At 41.5% G+C, this 20,113-nt stretch overlaps 1 protein-coding gene across 1 annotated transcript in view; it reads left to right on the top strand.

Moving 5' to 3' along the window:
* PRSS38 (serine protease 38) overlaps window positions 1-18,220 on the top strand; it is a 40,742-nt gene extending 22,522 nt beyond the window's left edge. Inside the window, exons 4-5 of the mRNA XM_047774614.1 lie at window positions 17,395-17,537; window positions 17,966-18,220. Of these exons, the coding sequence (XP_047630570.1) occupies window positions 17,395-17,537; window positions 17,966-18,220 (398 nt within the window). The remainder of the gene's footprint in view (window positions 1-17,394; window positions 17,538-17,965) is intronic.
* Window positions 18,221-20,113: the final 1,893 nt, after the last annotated feature.

Raw genomic sequence — 20,113 nt, forward strand, 5'->3', positions numbered from 1 at the left:
AGGATTTCCATCCCACACCCCCAGCTCATCCCTCCAAACCCTCCAAACTGTCTCCTCTGGAGACCATAAGTTTTTCAATGTCTGTGAGTCAGCATCTGTTCTGCAAAGAAGTTCAGTCTGTCCTTTTTTCAGATTCCACATGTCAGTGAGAGCATTTGATGTTGGCGACTCATTGTATGTCTGACTTCACTCAGCATGATAACTTCTAGGTCCATCCATGTTGCTAAAAATGCCGGTATTTCGTTCCTCTTAATGGCTGAGTCATATTCCATTGTGTATATGTACCACATCTTCTTGATCCACTCCTCTGTCGATGGACATTTAGGTTGTTTCCATGTCTTGGCTATTGCAAATAGTGCTGCCATGAACACTGGAGTACATGTGTCTTTGCGAGTCGTGGTTCTCCCTGGATAGATGCCCAGGAGTGGGATGGCTGGATCAAATGGTGGTTCTATGTTTGGGTTTCTGAGGACTCTCCAGACTGTGTTCCACAGTGGTTGCACCAATTTACAATCCCACCACCAGTGTACTAGGATTCCTTTTTCTCCACACCCTCTCCAGCACTTGTTGTTTGTAGACTTTTGGATGCTGGCCATTCTGGCTGGTGTAAGGTGGTACCTCACAGTGGTTTTGATTGGCATCTCGCTAATGATGAGTGATGTTGAACATCTTTTCATGTGTGTTTTGGCCATCCATATGTCTTCTTTGGAGAACTGTCAATTCTCCAGAAAAAGCCTTTGATAAAATCCAACACCCATTTCCGATAAAAACCCTTCAGAAACTGGGCATAGCAGGAATCTACCTCAACACAATAAGGGCCATATATGACAAACCCACAGCTAACATCATTCTCAATGATGAAAGCTGAAAGAATTCCCGCTGAGCTCAGGAACAAGACAAGGATGCCCACTCTCACCACTACTGTTCAACATAGTTTTGGAAGTCCTGGCCACAGCAATCAGAGAAGTTAAAGAAATAAAAGCAATCCAAATGGGAAAGGAAGAAGTAAAACTATCACTATTTGCAGGTGACATGATACTACATCTAGAAAATCCTAAAGACTCTACCAGAAAACTGTTAGAGCTCATCCATGAATTTGGCAAAGTCCCAGGACGCAAAATTAATACACAGAAATCAATGGCATTTCTATACACTAACAATGAAAGATCGGAAAGAGAAATTGGGGAAGCAATCCCGTTTACCATTGCATCCAAAAAAAATAAAACACGCAGGAGTAAACCTACCTAAAGAGACAAAAGACCTGTACTCTGAAAACTATAAGACACTGAGGAAAGAAATCAAAGATGACACAAATAGATGGAAAGACACACCATGCTCTTGGATTGGAAGAGTCAATATTATCAAAATGACTGTACTACCTAAGGCAATCTACAGATTCAATGCAATCCCTATCAAATTACCAAGGACATTTTTCACAGAACTCGAACAAAATATTTTAAAGTTTGTTTGGAAGCACAAAAGACCCAGAATAGCCAGAGACATCCTGAAAAAGAAAAATGGAGCTGGAGGAATCAGGCTCCCGGACTTCAGACTATATACTACAAAGCAACAATCATCAAAACCGCATGGTACTGGCACAAATGCAGAAATATAGATCAGTGGAACAGGATAGGAAGCCCAGAATTAAACCCACACACCTACAGCCACCTCATCTATGACAAAGGGGGCAAGAATATACAATGGAGAAAAGACAGCCAGTTCAATACGTGGTGCTGGGAAAACTGGACAGCCACATGGAAAAGAATGAAATTAGAACACTGCCTAACACCATACACAAAAATAGACTCAAAATGGATTAAAGACCTAGATATGAGACCAGATGCCATAAAACTCTTAGAGCAAAACATAGGCCAAACCCGCTCTGACATAAACGACAGCAACATCTTCTCAGATCCACCTTAGAGTATTGACAATAAAAACAAAAATACACAAATGGGACCTAATCAAACTTAACAGTTTATGCACAGCAAAAGAAACCCTAAGCAAAATGAAAAGACAACCCACAGAATGGGAGAAAATCTTTGCAAATGAATCGACTGACAAGGGATTAATCTCCAAAATTTACAAACACCTTCTGCAGCTCCATAACCAAAAAACAAACAACCCCATCAAAAAATGGGCCAAAGATCTAAACAGACAGTTCTCCAAAGAAGACATATGGATGGCCAAAACACACATGAAAAGATGTTCAACATCACTCATCATTAGCGAGATGCCAATCAAAACCACTGTGAGGTACCACCTTACACCAGCCAGAATGGCCAGCATCCAAAAGTCTACAAACAACAAGTGCTGGAGAGGGTGTGGAGAAAAAGGAATCCTAGTACACTGGTGGTGGGATTGTAAATTGGTGCAACCACTGTGGAACACAGTCTGGAGAGTCCTCAGAAACCCAAACATAGAACCACCATTTGATCCAGCCATCCCACTCCTGGGCATCTATCCAGGGAGAACCACGACTCGCAAAGACACATGTACTCCAGTGTTCATGGCAGCACTATTTGCAATAGCCAAGACATGGAAACAACCTAAATGTCCATCGACAGAGGAGTGGATCAAGAAGATGTGGTACATATACACAATGGAATATGACTCAGCCATTAAGAGGAACGAAATACCGGCATTTTTAGCAACATGGATGGACCTAGAAGTTATCATGCTGAGTGAAGTCAGACATACAATGAGTCGCCAACATCAAATGCTCTCACTGACATGTGGAATCTGAAAAAAGGACAGACTGAACTTCTTTGCAGAACAGATGCTGACTCACAGACATTGAAAAACTTATGGTCTCCAGAGGAGACAGTTTGGAGGGTTTGGAGGGATGAGCTGGGGGTGTGGGATGGAAATCCTGTGAAATCAGATTGTGATGATTATTATACAACTACAGATGTGATAAATTCATTTCAGTAATAAAAAAATGAAAAAAAAAAGGCTTTTTCTGTGTCTATCAAGGGGATCATATGATTTTTATTCTTCAGTTTGTTAATGTGGTACATCACACTGATGGATTTGCGGATATTGAAGAATCCTTGCATCCCTGGGATAAATCCCCCTTGATCATGATATGCAATCCTTTTAATGTATTGTTGGATGCGGTTTGCTAGTATTTTCTTGCGGATTTTTGCATCTATGTTCATCAGTGAAATGGGTCTGTAGTTTTCTTTTTTTGTGTGTGGTATCTTTGTCTGGTTTTGGTATCAGGGTGATGGTGGCCTCATAGAATGAGTTTGGGAGTTTCCCTTCCTCTGCAATTTTTGGAAATAGTTTCAGAAGGAGAAGTGTTAGCTCTTTTCTAAATGTTTGATAGAATTCACCTGTGAGGGGTTCCCATCGTGGCGCAGTGGTTAACCAATCCGACTAGGAACCATGAGGTTGCGGGTTCGATCCCTAGCCTTGCTCAGTGGGTTAAGGATCCGGCATTGCCATGAGCTGTGGTGTAGGTTGCAGAGGTGGCTCGGATCCCATGTTGCTATGGCTCTGGCGTAGGCCGGTGGCTACAGCTCTGATTACACCCCTAGCCTGGGACCCTCCATATGCCATGGGAGCGGCTCAAGAAGAGGCAAAAAAAAAAAAAAAAAAAAAAAACAAGAATTCGCCTGTGAAGCCATCTGGTCCTGGACTTTTGTTTGTCGGAAGTTTTTTTTTTCCAGTGGGGTGTGCAAAGGAAATATATATTTTTTATTTTTTTATTTTTCCCACTGTACAGCAAGGGGATCAAGTTATCCTTACATGTATACATTTTTCCCCCACCCTTTGTTCTGTTGCAATATAAGTATCTCGACATAGTTCTCAATGCTACTCAGCAGAATCTCCTTTTAAATCCATTCTAAGTTGTGTCTGATAACCCCAAGCTCCCGATCCCTCCCGCTTCCTCCATCTCCCCCCAGGTGGCTACAAGTCTATTCTCCAAGTCCATGATTTTCTTTTCTGAGGAAAGGTTCATTTGTGCTGGATATTAGATTCCAGTTGTAAGTGATATCATATGGTATTTGTCTTTGTCTTTCTGGCTCATTTCACTCAGTGTGAGATTCTCTAGTTCCATCCATGTTGCTGCAAATGGCATTATGTCATTTTTTTTTATGGCTGAGTTGTATTCCATTGTGTATATATACCACTTCTTCCGAATCCAGTCATCTGTCCATGGACATTTGGGTTGTTTCCATGTCCTGGCCATTGTGAATAGTGCTGCAGTGAACATGCGGGTGCATGTGTCTCTTTTAAGTAGAGTTTTGTCCGGATAGATGCCCAAGAGTGGGATTGCAGGGGTCATATGGAAGTTCTATGTATAGATTTCTAAGATATCTCCAAACCGTTCTCCATAGTGGCTGTACCAGTTTACATTCCCACCAGCAGTGCAGGAGGGTTCCCTTTTCTCCACACCCCCTCCAGCACTTGTTGTTTGTGGACTTATTAATGATGGCCATTCTGACTGGTGTGAGGTGGTATCTCATGGTAGTTTTGATTTGCATTTCTCATATAATCAGCGATGTTGAGCATCTTTTCATGTGTTTGCTGGCCATCTGTACATCTTCCTTGGAGAACAGTCTATTCAGGTCTTTTGCCCATTTTTCCATTGGGCGATTGGCTCTTTGGCTGTTGAGTTGTATAAGTTGTTTATATATTCTAGAGATTAAGCCTGTGTCTGTTGCATTGTTTGAAACTATTTTCTCCCATTCTGTAAGTTGTCTTTTTGTTTTCTTTTGGGTTTCCTTTGCTGTGCAAAAGCTTTTCAGTTTGATTAGGTCCCATGGGTTTATTTTTGCTCTTATTTCTGTTGCTTTGGGAGCAATTATTCATGATGTTGATGTCAGAGAGTGTTTTGCCTATGTTTTCTTCTAGGCGTTTGATGGTGTCTTGTCTCATATTTAAGGCTTTCAGCCATTTTGAGTTTATTTTTGTGCATGGTGTGAGGGTGTGTTCTAGTTTCATTGCTTTGCATGCAGCTGTCCAGGTTTCCCAGCAATGCTTGCTGAATAGACTTTCTTTTTCCCATTTGATGTTCTTGCCTCCCGTGTCAAAGATTAATTGACCCTAGGTGTCAGGATTTATTTCTGGGTTCTCTCTATTCTGTTCCATTGGTCTGTCTGTCTGTTTTGATAACAGTACCACACTGTTTTGATGACTGTGGCTTTGTAGTATTTCTTGAAGTCTGGGAGAGTTATGCCTCCTGCTTGGTTTTTGTTTCTCGGGATTGCTTTCGTGATTCTGAGTCCTTTGTTGTTCCATGTAAATTTTTGGATTGTTTGTTCTAGTTCTGTGGAAAATGTCATGTGTAATTTGATAGGGATTGCATTGAATCTGTAGATTGCTTTGGGTAGTATGGCCATTTTTACAATATTGAATTTCCAATCCATGAACATGGAATATCTTTCCATTTCTCTACATCTTCTTTAATTTCTTTGATTGAAGTTTTATAGTTCTCAGCATATCAGTCCTTTACCTCCTTGGTCAGGTGTATTCCGAGGTATTTGATTTTGGGAGGTGCAATTTTAAAAGGTATTGTATTTTTGTATTCCTTTTCTAATGTTTCATTGTTGGTATACAGAAATGCGACTGACTTCTGAATGTTAATCTTATATCCTGCTACTTTGCTGAATTTATTAATCAGTCCAAGTAGTTTTTGGGTTGAGTCCTTAGGGTTTTCTGTGTATAGTACCGTGTCATCTGCATACAGTGACAGTTTTATCTCTTCTCTTCCTATATGGATGCCTTTTATTTCTTTTGTTTGTCTAATTGCTGTGGCTAGGACTTCCAAAACTATGTTGAAGAGCAGTGGTGAGAGTGGGCATCCTTGTCTTGTTCCACATCTTATCAGGATGGCTCTCAGTTTTTCCCCATTGAGTATTATATTTGCTGTGGGTTTATCATAAATGGCTTTGATTATGTTCAGGAATGTTCCCTCTGTACCCACTTTGGCGAGGGTGTTGATCATGAATGGATGTTGGAGTTTGTCAAATGCTTTTTCTGCGTCTATTGAGATGATCATATGCTTTTTGACTTTTCTTTTGTTAATGTGGTGTATGGCGTTGATTGATTTGCATATGTTGAACCATCCTTGTGAACCTGGGATGAACCCTACCTGCTCATGGTGTATGATTTTTTTGATATGTTGTGGGATTCGGTTGGCTAAGATTTTGTTGAGAATCTTTGCATCTATGCTCATCAAAGATATTGGCTGATAGTTTTCTTTTTTGGTGGTATCTCTGACTGGTTTTGGAATGAGGGTGATGGTGGCATCATAGAATGTCTTTGGGAGTATTCCTTCTTCAATCTTTTGAAAAAGTTTAAGGAGGATGGGCACCAATTCCTCTTTATATGCTTGATAGAATTTGCCTGTGAAGCCATCTGGTCCTGGACTTTTATTTGTAGAGAGTGTTTTTATGACATCTTCAATTTCATTTCTAGTGATCAGTCTGTTCAGTTGGTCTGTTTCTACTTGATTCAGTTTTGGCAGGCTGTAAGATTCTAGAAAATTGTCCATTTCTTCCAGATTGTCAAACTTGTTGCCACATAGTTGTTCATAGTATTCTCTTATGGTTTTTGTATTTCTGCTGTATCCATTGTGATTTCTCCTTTTTCATTTCTAATTTTGGTTATTTGGGTTCTTTCTCTCCTCTTTTTAGTGAGTCTGGCCAGGGGTTTGTCAATTTTGCTGACCTTTTCAAAGAACCAGCTCTTGGTTTTATTCATTTTCTCTATTGTTTTTTGAGTCTCTATTTTATTGATTTCTTCTTTGATCTTTATAATTTTCCTTCCTTCTGCTGACTTTAGGACTTTTTTGTTCTTCTTTTTCTAATTCGTTTAGGTGGAGGGTTAAGTTGTCAATTTGGGATCTTTCTTCTTTTTTGAGAAAGGCCTGTATTGCTATGAATTTCCCTCTGAGCACTGCTTTCGCAGCATCCCATAGATTTTGAGTGGTTGTGTCTTCATTATCATTTGCCTCAAGGTAGTTTTTAATTTCCTTCTTGATTTCCTCATTGACCCACTTGGTTTTTTTAGGTAGCATGTTGTTTAGTCTCCATGTGGTAGGTATTTTCTCATTTCTTTTCCCATGGTTGATTTCTAATTTCATGGCATTGTGGTCAGAGAAGATACTTGAGGTAATTTCTATGCTCCTAAATTTGTTGAGGTTAGCTTTGTGTCCAAATATGTGCTTGATTCTTGAGAATGTTCCACGCGCACTTGAGAAGAATGTGTATTCTGATTTTTTTTGGATGTAGTGTCCTGAAGATATCAATTAAATCTAACTTTTCTGTTGTTTCCTTTAGGATCTCTGTTGCTTTATTGGTTTTCTGTCTAGAGGATCTGTCCATTGGAGTGAGTGGGGTATTAAATTCTCCTACTATGATTGTATTCCCATCGATTTCTCCCTTTATGTCTGTTAATATTTGTTGTATGTATCTGGGTGCTCCTGTATCTGGGGCATATATGTTGATGATAGTAACATCCTCTCCTTGGATGGATCCCTTAATCATTAAATAGTGTCCTTCTTTGTCTTTCTTTATGTCTTTTGTTTTAAAGTCTATTTTGTCTGATATGAGTATTGCAACTCCTGCTTTTCTGTCATGTCTATTGGCGTGAAATATTTTTTCCCACCCCTTCGCTTTCAATCTATATGTATCCTTTGTCCTAAGGTGAGTTTCTTGTAGGCAGCATATTGAAGGTTTTTGCATTTTTATCCACTCAGCCAATCTGTGTCTTTTGATTGGAGTATTCTGTCCATTGACATATAAGGTGATAATTGATAGATGATTATTTATTGCCATTTTGAACCTCGTGTTCCAGTTGATTCTATAGTTCTCCATTCTCCCTTTCTTTTTTTGGTTGGATGGTCTCTGGTTATTATCTGTTTGAGTGTTTGTTTGTTTTTTTTTCATTTTTTGCTAATACAATGTTTGGTTTTGGCTTGTGGTTGCCCTGTTTTTTAAGTATGCTAACCCCTTCCTATAATTGTGTGTTTTAGCCTCTTGGTCCTGTAGGTTCAAACACTTCATTACTATATTAAAATTAAGAAGAGAAACCAACAAACAAAAATAAGGATGTATTTATTTCCTAACATCCCTTGCCCACATTTTATGATTTTGATGAATTTTTTTTCTCTTTAGTTTTATTTTGTTTGAAGCATGTTCATGATTAAATCTGTATGCTGGCTTATTTGAACGACTGCTCTCTGATTGTGGTTTCCTCAATCCTAGTTCTTCCTCTTTTTTTTTTCTTTTTCCTCCCTTTCTTTCCTTCCTTTTTTTTTTTTTTTTTTTGGCTTATAGAAGCCCGTTCAGTATTTCTTTTAGCCTGGGTTTTGTATTGCTGTATTCTTTTAGCTTTTGTTTGTTTGAAAAAAATTTATTTCTCCTTCTATTTTAAATGATATTCTTGCTGGATAGAGTATTCTAGGTTGCATATTTTTTCCTTTGAGCACTTTAAATATCTCTTGCCATTCCCTCCTGGCCTGTAGTGTTTCTGTAGAGAAGTCAGCTGATATTCTTATGGGGGTTCCCTTGTAGGTAACATTCTTTTTTTCTCTTGCTGCCTTTAGGATCCTCTCTTTATCACTAACTTTTGTCATTTTTATTATGATGTGTCTTGCTGTGGGTCTATTTGGGTTCAGTTTGTTTGGGGCCCTCTGTGATTCCTGTATCTTGAACTCAGTATCCTTTAGATTTGGGAAGTTTCCAGCGATAATTTCTTCAAATATATTTTCCATTCCCTTATCTTTTTCTACTCCTTCTGGAATTCCGATTATGCATAGATTGGCCTGCTTTATATTATCCCATAGGTCTCTCATATAGCTTTCATGTTTTTTGATTTGGTTTTCTGTCTGCTGACCTGATTGGGTGATTTCCATTTTTCTATCTTCCATATCACTGATTCGTTCTTCTGCATTATTCATTCTGGTTTTTACTGCCCGTAGTTCAGTTTGCATCTCTGCAAATGAATTTTCTAGTTTTTCTTGGCTCCTCCTTCTATTTTCTAGTTCCTTTCTGAGGGTGTCTGCATTACTGTCCATATCTTCTCTTAATTCCTCCAGTATTTTCACTGTTTTTCTTTTGAACTCCAGGTCTGTCAGACTGCAGAGCTCTGTTTCATTGTTGACTGTTTTAGGTGAGTTCTCCTGTTGGTTTGACTGGGGGTGGTTTCTCAGCTTCTTCATCTTGCTTGTTGTCTTTCTTTCTCCTGGTGGAGTTGTACTCTCCGTTATCGGGCAGTGTTTGCCTTGTCACTGCCGTGGAATATTTCCTGAGGGCTGGTGTTGTTGTTCAGTCTTTTTTGAGGCAGTGTGGCTTTTCTGGAGTGTTGATGGGGCTAACAGTGTTTCTTTGAAGCAAAGGAGGACTTGCTGAGGGCAGACAGGACTGGGATGTCCACACCACGATGGTAGCAGATTTCACTTGGTCATGCAGAGCTTTCTCTGGTGTTTTGGGGCTGTGGGGCTCTTGCAGGGGGCTGGTGGTACTGGGCAGCTATTCCTCAGGAGTGCAGCACTCCCCAAGTGTGGGAGCAGCTATCTGGGCCACTGAGAACCCAAGAGGCTCTTCCCCAGGGCAGCCTGACTCAGAAAGACTGTCTGAGAATGTAGGCAGATCTTTTCACAGTCTGGCCAAGCTTGTTGCAGCTTTTCTGGGCTGCCGGGGCTCTTCTAGGGGACTGGTGGTGCTGGGCAGCTGTTCTGCAGGAGTGCAGCACCCCCACGGCCTGGAGCAGCTAGCTGGGCCACTGTGAACCCAAGAGGCTCTTCCCCAGGGCAGCCTGACTTAGAAGGACTTTCTAAGAATTAGGCAGATCTTTTCACGGCCCGGCCAAGCTTGTTCTAGCTTTTCTGGGCTGCAGGCCTTTTCCCAGAGGCTGGTGGTGTTTGGTGCTGCTCCATGGGGGTGTAACCCCTCCAAAGGTCAAGCAGGCCAGGGCAGGGTCAGCCCCTGCAGTGGTAGGCTTCTGGTAATTGTTGAGGCCAGCCCTCCCAGGTGGCAGGCAGCCCCAGGTCCAGCATGTGCATAAGGGGTGGCAGGAGCGGGGGAGGGATGCACTGGGAAGCACAGCTTTCTCCTAGCTAGCAGGCCAGTAAGCTCGATGTGGAGTATTCTGTGGTGGCCCACCCCTTCTTCTCTCCCCTCCCCAACACTGGCGCAGACCCGGATCTTCTCCTAGGTTCCCTATGATGTGGCTTTCCACTTCCCCGCCCCTAGAGTGTTGCTCCCTCCCCCTGCAATGCTCTGCTTTCTAGTCTTCCAGGCAGTCTCTGCCCCATCAAACTTGACAGACTGGTTTGTAGACCTCCCAAACAGTCTCTGCTCCACCCTGCCCTCCCTGCCCTTTCCTGGGGACTAACCTCTAGAGCCGAGGTCTCAGTGCCCCGCTCCCACCCAGGCGTCTCATTTTTTGGTGACTCTGCCCATAGTTCAGATGATCTGTTCGGTTCTCAATCTGCTTTTCAGAACTCCAACTTACTGCTATACTCTTCTCTGCATCTAGAGATTCCTCGGGTTCAGTTGATCTTTCCCTCGAGCAGGTGACTTTCCAGGGTGCGGGATCCCTTTCTCCTCCGCAGTTCCCTTTCAGGAGTGTCCATCCAGCTCGGATTCCCCTTCTCTCACTCTCCTCTTTTCTCTTGTTTTACCTAGTAATGTCACAAAATTCTTGCCCTTAGTGGAGCTTAGGTTCTTCTGCCAGCAATTGGTTGCTGTTCTGTGTGAGTCGTTTATCCTGGAGATGTGTTTTCTTTGCTGTGTTTGTGGGAGAGGGCGAGCGTGTCCCCTACTCTTCCACCATCTTGCCTCCTCCTGTTGGAAGTTTTTTAATCACAGTTTCAATTTCAGTTCTTGTGATTGGTCAGTGCATCTTTTCTATTTTATCTTGGTTTAGTCTTGGAAGGTTGTACCTTTTTAAGGATTTGTCCATTTCTTCTAGGTTTTCCATTTTATTGGCTTATAGTTGCATATAGTAGTCTCTTATGATCCTTTGTATTCCTGTGATGTCCATTGTGACTTCTCCTTTTTCATTTCTAATTTTATTGATTTGAGTCCTCTCTCTCTTTTTCTTGATAAGTCTGGCTAAGGGTTTATCAATTTTGTTGATCTTTTCAAAGAACCAGCTTTTTGTTTCATTGATCTTTCCTATGGTTTTCTTCATTTCTATTTCATTGATTTCTGCTCTGATCTTTATGATTTCCTTCCTTCTAGTAACTTTAGATCTTGTCTGTTCCTCTCTCTTGAGCTGCTTTAGATGTAAAGTTAGCTTGTTTATTTGAGCTTTTTCTTGTTTCCTGAGGCGGGCTTGTATTGGTATAAATTTTCCTTTTAGAATGGCTTTTGCTGCATCCCATAGGTTTTGGAGTGTTTTGTCTTTGTTGTCATTTGCTTCTAGGTATTTTTTAATTTCCTCTTGGATTTCTTCAATGATCCATTGGTTGTTTAGTAGCATGTTATTTAGTCTCCAAGTATTTGTGTTTTTTGCAGGTTTTTTTCTTGTTGTTAATTTCCAGTCATACAGCATTGTGGTCGGAAAAGATGCTTGATAAGATTTCAATTTTCTTAAAGTTACCAAGGTTGGATTTGTAGCCCAGGATGTGATCCATCTTAGAGAATGTTCTGTGTGCACTTGAGAAGAATGTGTATTCTGTTGCTTTTGGATGGAATGTCCTATAAATATTAATCCCATCTGGTCCAATGCTTCATTCAGGGCCTGTGTTTCCTTAATGATTTTCTGTCTGGTTGATCTGTCCATTGCTGTGAGTGGGGTGTTAAAGTCCCCCACTATGATTGTGTTATTGTCAATTTGTCCTTTTAAGGTTGTTAGCAGTTGCCTTATATATTGTGGTGAACCTGTGTTGGGTGTGTAGATATTTAAAATTGTTATATATTCTTCTTAGATTGGTCCTTTGATCATTATGTAATGACCTTTTTTGTCCCTTAAAATATTCTTCATTTTAAAGTCTATTTTGTCTGTTATGAGTATTGCTACTCCAGCTTTCTTTTGATTCCTGTTTGCATGGACTATTTTCTTCCATCCTCTCATTTTCAATTTGTATGTGTCCCTAGAAGTGAAGTGGGTCTCTTGAAGACAGCATATGTATGGATATTGCTTTCTTATCCATTCAGCCAGTCTATGTCTTTTGGTACAACAGCTTAACTTTAAACATACAAGAGCTCTGCTCCTTTACAGTTGATCCGCAGCCAGTTTAGTTGTTGATGTCACAAAATTGTGCCTTATACATATTGTGCCCTCAAAACACAAACTTAAATTTTTTTTGGTTTTTGTCTTTTCAGGGCCACACCCATGGCACATGGAGGTTCCAATGATAGGTGTCAAATCAGAGCTGTTGCCACCAGCCTACACCACAGCCACAGCAACACCATATCCAATCCATGTCTGCAACCTACACCACAGCCCATGGCAATGCTGGATACTTAACCCACTGAACAAGGCCAGGGATTGAACCTGCATCCTCATGCATAGTAGTCAGATTCATTTCCACTGAGCCACTACAGGAATTCTGAAACTAACAATTCTTTTAATTGCATCAATATTTTTAATCTTGGATAAAACAGAAAGGTGCAGTTACAAAATATTGTTACAATAACACTGACTCATAACTGGCAATATATTTATATCCTTATTGAGATGTTCATTTTTTTTCATGTCTTGAAGTTGCTATTTTCCTTTCTTTTCACCTACAGTACTCCCCTGAGTATTTCTTGCAGGGCAAGTGTAGTGGTCATAAACCCTCTCAGCCCTTGTTCATCTAGGAATAGGCTGATTTTCCCCTCCTTTTGCAGAGACAGTTTTGCCAGATTAGAATTCTCAGTTGACAGTTTTTCTCTTTTAGCCTTTGCTTTTATCTGCCCACTGTCTTCTGGTCTCAAACATTTCTGATGAGATATATACTGATAATCTTATTGAGAATCCCTTGTATGTGATAATTCTCTTATCTTTTATTGCTTTTGGGATTTGCTCTTTGGCTTTGGCTTTTGAAACTTTGATTATAGTGTATTTCAGTGTGAATCCTTTTTGACTTTATCTTTTCCAGAGTCTGTTAATCCTCTTGAATGTTTATATTTATGTCTTTCATTAAATTTGCAAAATTTCTAGCTGTAATTTCTCTAAATACTTTCACTTTCCATTTATCTTTCTCTTCTCCCAGAGTACCCATAATGTGTACTTTAGCTACTTGATAGTGTGTCACTCACTGGTCCCTTAGACTCTGTTTGCCTTTCTTAAACTTTTTACTTTCTGTTTCTCAACCTCCATAATTTCCATTGTGCTAGTTCAAGCTCACTGTTTATTTCTTCTGCCTGCTCCACTTGTCTTGAATCCATCCAGTGAACTTTTAATTTCAGTTATTGCATTTTTCAGCTCCAGAGTGTTTCCTTTGTTTTTGTCTGCTTTTAGATTTTTTATCTTGGTTGCAAATTCCATTTTGCTCACACATTATTTTCTTGACTTTCTCCACATCTTTTAGTTCAGCTTATCTAATATATCTGCCCTGTGTCTCTTCCAGGGACAGATTCTGTTAATTATATTTTTCCTTTGATTGAGCCATTTCCTGTTTCTCTGTATGTCTTGTGGGGCTTTTTGTTGTTGTTGTTGAACACTGGATATTTTAATTAGAATATGTGGTAATTATGAAAATCAGATTGACCCCCTTACCCAGGGTTTTCTGGGTTTTAAAAAAAGGTGTGTGTTATTGATTTTTGTAGTCTGTCTCTGTGCTAAGGACCAGCCTGGGTTGTATCTTGAGATCTTCTGTCTTTTATGACCTGAGCATGCATTGTTACTTTCTAATTTTCTCCATATATTCAGTTCATTTTGAATGTCCTAGTCTTTAATGTCTGGGTACCAAATAGGGAAGAGTGAAAAATGAAGGGAGAAAAGTGCTGTGGCCTCATAAATTCCCTATAAGCTGCTTCAGCTGGAGCACAGGTACTTGTGACAATATGGAGAGGTACAATAACAATGGCCCCCACACAAAGCCTCCCCCCTTTGTGTGTACATTTGTGAATCAAAAGCAGCAATCTAAAATCTAAGCACAAATAAGCAATATGTAGAAGATAGAGTCTTCTTTTCTCACCTTGGCTCCCACACGCTGTGTGAAGCTCTCCAGGAATATGTGTATAGCTCCCTGTCCCAGGAGTGAGGTTGGTAGCTGCTACTGTGTTAAGAGCTGAATTTGACTGCAGTTTACCCTCCCAGCCTTCAAAAGCCTCTGGGGTTCCAAAATAGTTATATCAGACAAATTATGGCAGTGTGCTTGCTGTCCTGGTAAGAGACAGATTCCTAGCCCTTCCTTTAGGCCATTTCCCAGGATCCTCCCCATAAATCTTTTATAGACAATCATAGTATATACATGGATTCCAGAGTATAAGACCCATTCTTGGCCATTATATCTCTACCCTGTAGTCAATTCTCATTCTGGAACTAATTTCATATATGTTATTTGTTTGCTATTGCCCCACAGCTCTTAAGAGCTATTCTGCTTTATTTGTCACTCTTTTTCTTTTGTGTCAGTATGCATAATAGCAATTGACCTGTCTTCATATTCACTGATTCTTTCCTCATTTTTATCCAGTCTGCTGATACATCTACTGAAGGAATTTTTAAAATCTCCAATAGTGTGTGTTTCTGGCATTTCTAATTGATTATTTTTTATATTTCCATATCTCTGCTTAAATTCTTCATGTTTTCATGCATGTTGTTTACTTCTTAACATGCTTTCTTTTTTTCTTTTGTCTTTTTAGGGCCACACACATGGCATATGGAGGCTCCCAGGCTAGGGGTTGAATTGGAGCTGTAGCTCCTGGCCTATGCCACAGCCACAGAAATGTGAGAGCTTTAACCCACTGAGTGGGGCCAAGAATCAAACCCACATCCTCATGCATACTAGTCAGATTCGTTAACCACCGAGCTGTGATGGGAACTCCTTCTTTAACATACTAATCATTATTTCAAAGTTCCTTTCAGGTATTTTCAATATTTCAGTCGTTTCTGGATAAGAATCTGTTTAATTCTTTTTTTCTTAACAATGGATATAGTGTTTTATCCCCTCCTCCTGTGTGTGTATGTGTGTGTGCATGTATTTATATGTGTGTGTGTATATTTTCATGTTTTGTTGAATACCAGTCACTATAGAAGAATATTTAAAACTAAAGTCTCTGTACCCAAAAACATGCATTCCTCTTCTGACAAACCCCTGGTATGATGAGGCACAGCTGATTCAGGCTAGTGTGAACTTGAGCTGGGTTGTAGTTTTTGTTGTTCCTGCTGACTTCAGTGCACCAGAGGCTTCAGATCCCTCCATGGTAGGCTCTGTGTGAGGCCTGGGGTGTTTCTTTATTCCTGCTCCACCCTTAACTTCAGCATTTCTGTACACCTGTGTCAAGTTTTTGCCTGCCCTCCAGAAGAAAACTTCTGTTCTTGGCATTCATTACTAGACTATTAATGGGAATGAGAAACCTTGAGTCCCCTGATTCAACCTCAGTCTTAGGCAGAGCTATAGGTCTGAGTTGTAAATGGATCTCTGTGTGCCACTGTTCTTCCTTTGGGGTAGCTAAGCTCTACTTTGTATCTATGATAGCTCCTGAGAGGATCTAGGCCCTGCCCCCATGGAGGAAGTCCTCAGATGTTACTGGTGTTAGCTTTGCACAGTTGGATGTAAGGCTTGTTTTTACTGCCCCTGCAGAATAATGCACCTTTGCCATGCTCTGAGGGAAGGAATATTTGATGCTCCCCCTTGATAGCCAGTAGAAGGCTTCTGCTCCATGTATGAGAAGGAAAACAAGCTGTGTTCTTGCAAGTACCTAGTAGTAGATGGTCATCTTCTGAAGACCTGCACTGAGGTGCTCTCTCTGGACCCCTGTTCTGCCCCATGTATATCTCATTAGCTGCTATTGATGACCCAAGCAAAAGACCTACCAGTGAGTACAAACCTTATCTTATCTAATTATACATCATTCTGAACTGGCATTGTAGCCCACATTTGAAAAACTCATTGAAACTATAGCTGACTTTCCCTCTTCCCTTCCTTTGTGCTGTGCTAAAGGTGAAACTACTTGTGTGGAGCTCATCATTCTGACCCCCATCCACCTGATTCCATGTGGGCCTTGACATCTATGTGAGCATGACAGGAATATTTTACCCTATCTCTGCACTTTCCACCCAATGTCTTGGGTGCTCCACAAGACTCTCCATTCTTGACTTAGAACTCAGCCTCCTAGCCACATGTGAGCTCTAGGAACTTCAAAGTCTAACCTGGCCACTCTGCCCTCCTTGTGGAATTATACACTCTGAACACATGCTTCAGGGTCCAATAGCAGACTGTGGGAATGGAGGCCCTCTGGGGCTCCTTCTCTCTGGAACAACCTCCTTCTTTGAAAATTTCAGCTGCCTATGTTCCTCTTCACATCACAACTTGGAATGTGCCCCAGACAGGATGATGGGTTACTTCTAGACCTTGCCTCATCTGCTCTCTTTTCTCAGGGACCATAACCCTGGTTTACTTCATGGCTGATGAGAAACATTTACCTTGTGTGTAGACATGTTCACTGCTAGATTGTGGCAGAGGGAATTTCACTCCAGTTAGCCTATTGTGGGCACAGTAGAAGCTTTCGGTAAATTTTTAGTTGGCTCAGTAGTTCAAAGTGTTTCCTAACTGTGTTTTACTAGGTTGCTTCTCCAGCATTACTGTTTCTGAGTTTTTTCCTCCCTTCCATTGCTCTGCATTCCTGTTTGCAACCATCTAATTCTTCAGTGGCTCTTTTCTGATAATACCTTTCCAACACAGTCAGCAATAAGCACAGTACTGCTGATATTCTGCTTCCCATGGTTTTCCTTTGAGCTCTAAAACTGATTCCCCACATGTAACAGGCCAACCCTTATCCAAATATGCCCCTCCTTTGATACAAATGAGTCTTCAGCCTATGAGAACAGCTCCTTTCCAGGCAAGGCAGGCCTACTGGCACACTGGTCAGGATAGTACAAGGTTTCTGGAACCAATTACTATATCCATTGGCATATATAAGGACATATAGGGTGAACCCACAAAATTTGGAGGTTCCTTTCTTATACTCACTCTGTATCATCCACTCATGGTCACCTAGAGACTCAGCTTATGGAGTTGTTTGTACTTGAGCCATGTCAGTGGGAATGAAATAGGATGAATCAAGTCCTGGCTCTTACATCTCTTAGGAAGTGTCACATGAGGCTTATATTTAAACTTCATTGAACAAAGCTTGAGTGTCTAGTGCAGAAAACAGCCATTTGGGAGGCCAGCGCAGGAGAAGGAGTTCCAGCATGAGCCCACTAGGCCTTGGGGCAGGGTATACCCTGGGGAACAGTTGTGAGAAGACCTTTTACTGGGCCTCTACTCCTTTCTGACAGGTGACACTTCAGACAAGCTGCAGGAGGCACAGATGCCTCTGATCCCATCGCCCCTGTGCCAGCTGCTTTATGGACACACATCATATATTCTGCCAGACATGCTCTGTGCTGGAGACCTCAGAAACATGAAGACTGTGTGTGAGGTGCAATCCACTCTGAGTGTAGGAGGCTAAGCCCAGGGATTTCAGATGTTTCATCTTCTTTAAGACAGGGGCACTTCTCCTGGGTGGGTAGGTGGTCCCAGAGAGCCACTCCTTAAGGGCTTGGAAGTACATCTCCATACAGCCATAGGTTGTGTGGGAGACCATAGACCTCATTCATACTCTGTGGACCCCAGTGCTGGCCAGAGCAGGCCAAGACTCCATGTTGCCTGGGTGCCTTGCCTGCTAACTGTTGACCCAAGGCACCCACCCTCTACTTACAAGACAGTGCAGTGAACACTGTTGCCTGAAGCAGGGCCTCCCTCTGGCAAGGTTGGGCTACATGAGTGGAAGGATTCTGGCCTTGTCCCATAAGGGTGGGTATAAGACCTCAAACTCCCAGTTCATAAGAAATTCCTCTTTTTTTCCAGGGTGACTCTGGGGGCCCTCTTGTCTGTGAATTCAACCACACCTGGATTCAAGTTGGAGTAGTGAGCTGGGGACGTGGTTGCACATACCCTATGTATCCTGCAGTTTATGCCCAAGTCTCCTATTTCTCAAAATGGATTCATTATCACATAGAAAACACACCCTTACCTCATCAGCCACTCCCCACCATCTCCTCTATTCTGGGGGTCACCATCAGTGTCCTTGTTACCTCGCTGGCTGTCTCATCAATGTTGTAAGGGCCAAGGCTCCCCACCCCCAGCTTCTTCATGGCTGCATGCCTCTGTCCCTACCAGCTCCAGCCCCTCAGGTCTTTGTGTACCTGAGCAAGGTGAGGGCCACCAGCTAGGCCCTTATGCAGAGTCCAGGAAGAGGCTAACAAAGGCCACACCCAGGAAGGCACAGAAGCTAGTCTCATCACAGAAGGGTGGAAGTACATGAGAGAGCAGAGCACATTGTCTGAGTGCTCTGGACACCTAATATTTGGTAAAATATTAAATATTTACCCAAAAAAGTGTCCCAGAAGTCCTATGTCCATCTTTCTATCCAGAGTGCAAGCTCCCTCATGCAGATAGTGTGTTCATCACACGCCTAGTTGGGATGACAGGCAGAAGGATGAGAGAAAAAGGACAAAGCAAACTGCAGCATTTATAGAAAGGTCAGCCACACAAACACTAGTGTCTTGGATAGAGGGAGAGCCTCAAAGCCTTGGAGAAAACTGAAGCAGCTCATCTGAAGAGGGCAAAGTAGAGAGTAGTGGAATAGAGCCACACAGAATACCAATACCACTGCCCAGCACACCCAGGCCTGAGACACTTGGGTGAGGTCTGGGTGCTGAGGCTCAGGTCTCAGAAGTCAGTCCCAGGGACAGGATTAGGGTTGGCTGTGTGGTAACTGCCTGAAGAGACTAGGGTGTGGTATAAGAAGCCTAGGTAATGTGGGAGGAAGTGTGGGAGCACAAGAAAAACAATGTTCCATTGTTGGGGAGTGCAAGGGGAGGGGATATGGGACTGCCATAGGAATGTGTGGGCCCTCAGGCAGCATGGCACATTCTTCGTGAGCTATGGGTGCTGGTACAAGCTGTCACAGCCATCTCAGAGGTAGGTGAAGCCCACCATTGCCTACCAACCCCCCTACCCCAGAGATTGACACCACTGCAGAGTGCCCTGTGGGAGGGCATCTCCCACCATACCAGCCTCCTTGTGACATGTGTGGGCTGTGCACCTGTGCATGCCATCAAGGGGATAATGTCCTGCACATTCTGAGGAAAGAGAGAGAAAGCATCAAAAACAAATGCAGCCTTCATGCTAAAAAAAAAAAAAAAGGAAAACCCACTCAAGCTACCCAGGTATGCTCCCACATATAAACAGACCTCTAAGATTATGGTAAATAATTGTTTCCCCTAAACTCACAGAATAAGGGAAATATAAGCAAAGTGAAGAGGGAGAAGAACAATTCCCAGTTAAAAGAACAGGAAAATTCCTTTGAAGAAACATACAGTATAACAGACGTTGAGTTCAAAAAGAGGTAATGAAAGGAATTACTGAAGGAATTAAGAAATGCTATCAATATAAATGCAGATTGCTGTAAAAAAGGAACTATAAACTATAAGAAGGAGCAAGGAAAAACTATAAAATTCATTTGCCAAAATGAAACCTGAGCTAAAGGTGATGAATAGCAGAATGAATAATTCAGAAGTAGGAATAAGTGACTTGGAAGATAGAATAATGGGAATCACCCAATCAGGAGAGCAGACATAAAGCCAAATTTTAAAAAAATGAAATCAGTGTAAGAGATCAAAGGAATAAAATACAGCATGCCATTCTACCCTTAATAGGGGTCCCAGAAGGAAAAGAAAGACGAAAGAGAATTGAAAATGTTTTTGAAGAAATTATGTATGAAAACTTCCCCAGTCTAAAGAAAGATAAAGGAAGCAGAAAAGGTCCCTAATAAGATAAACCCAAACAAATCTATACCAAGACATATAATAAAGGTAGCAAAAGTTGAAGATAAGAGGATTTTAAAGGCAGCAAGAGAAAAACAAAGAGTTAATTATGAGGGAACCCCCCCCCCATAAAGCTATCAGCTTATTTCTTTATGGAAATGTTGCAGGCCAGAAGAGAGTGGCAACA

This window comes from Phacochoerus africanus, chromosome 4 (genome assembly GCF_016906955.1).
Source record: "Phacochoerus africanus isolate WHEZ1 chromosome 4, ROS_Pafr_v1, whole genome shotgun sequence".
Lineage (NCBI taxonomy): Eukaryota > Metazoa > Chordata > Mammalia > Artiodactyla > Suidae > Phacochoerus > Phacochoerus africanus.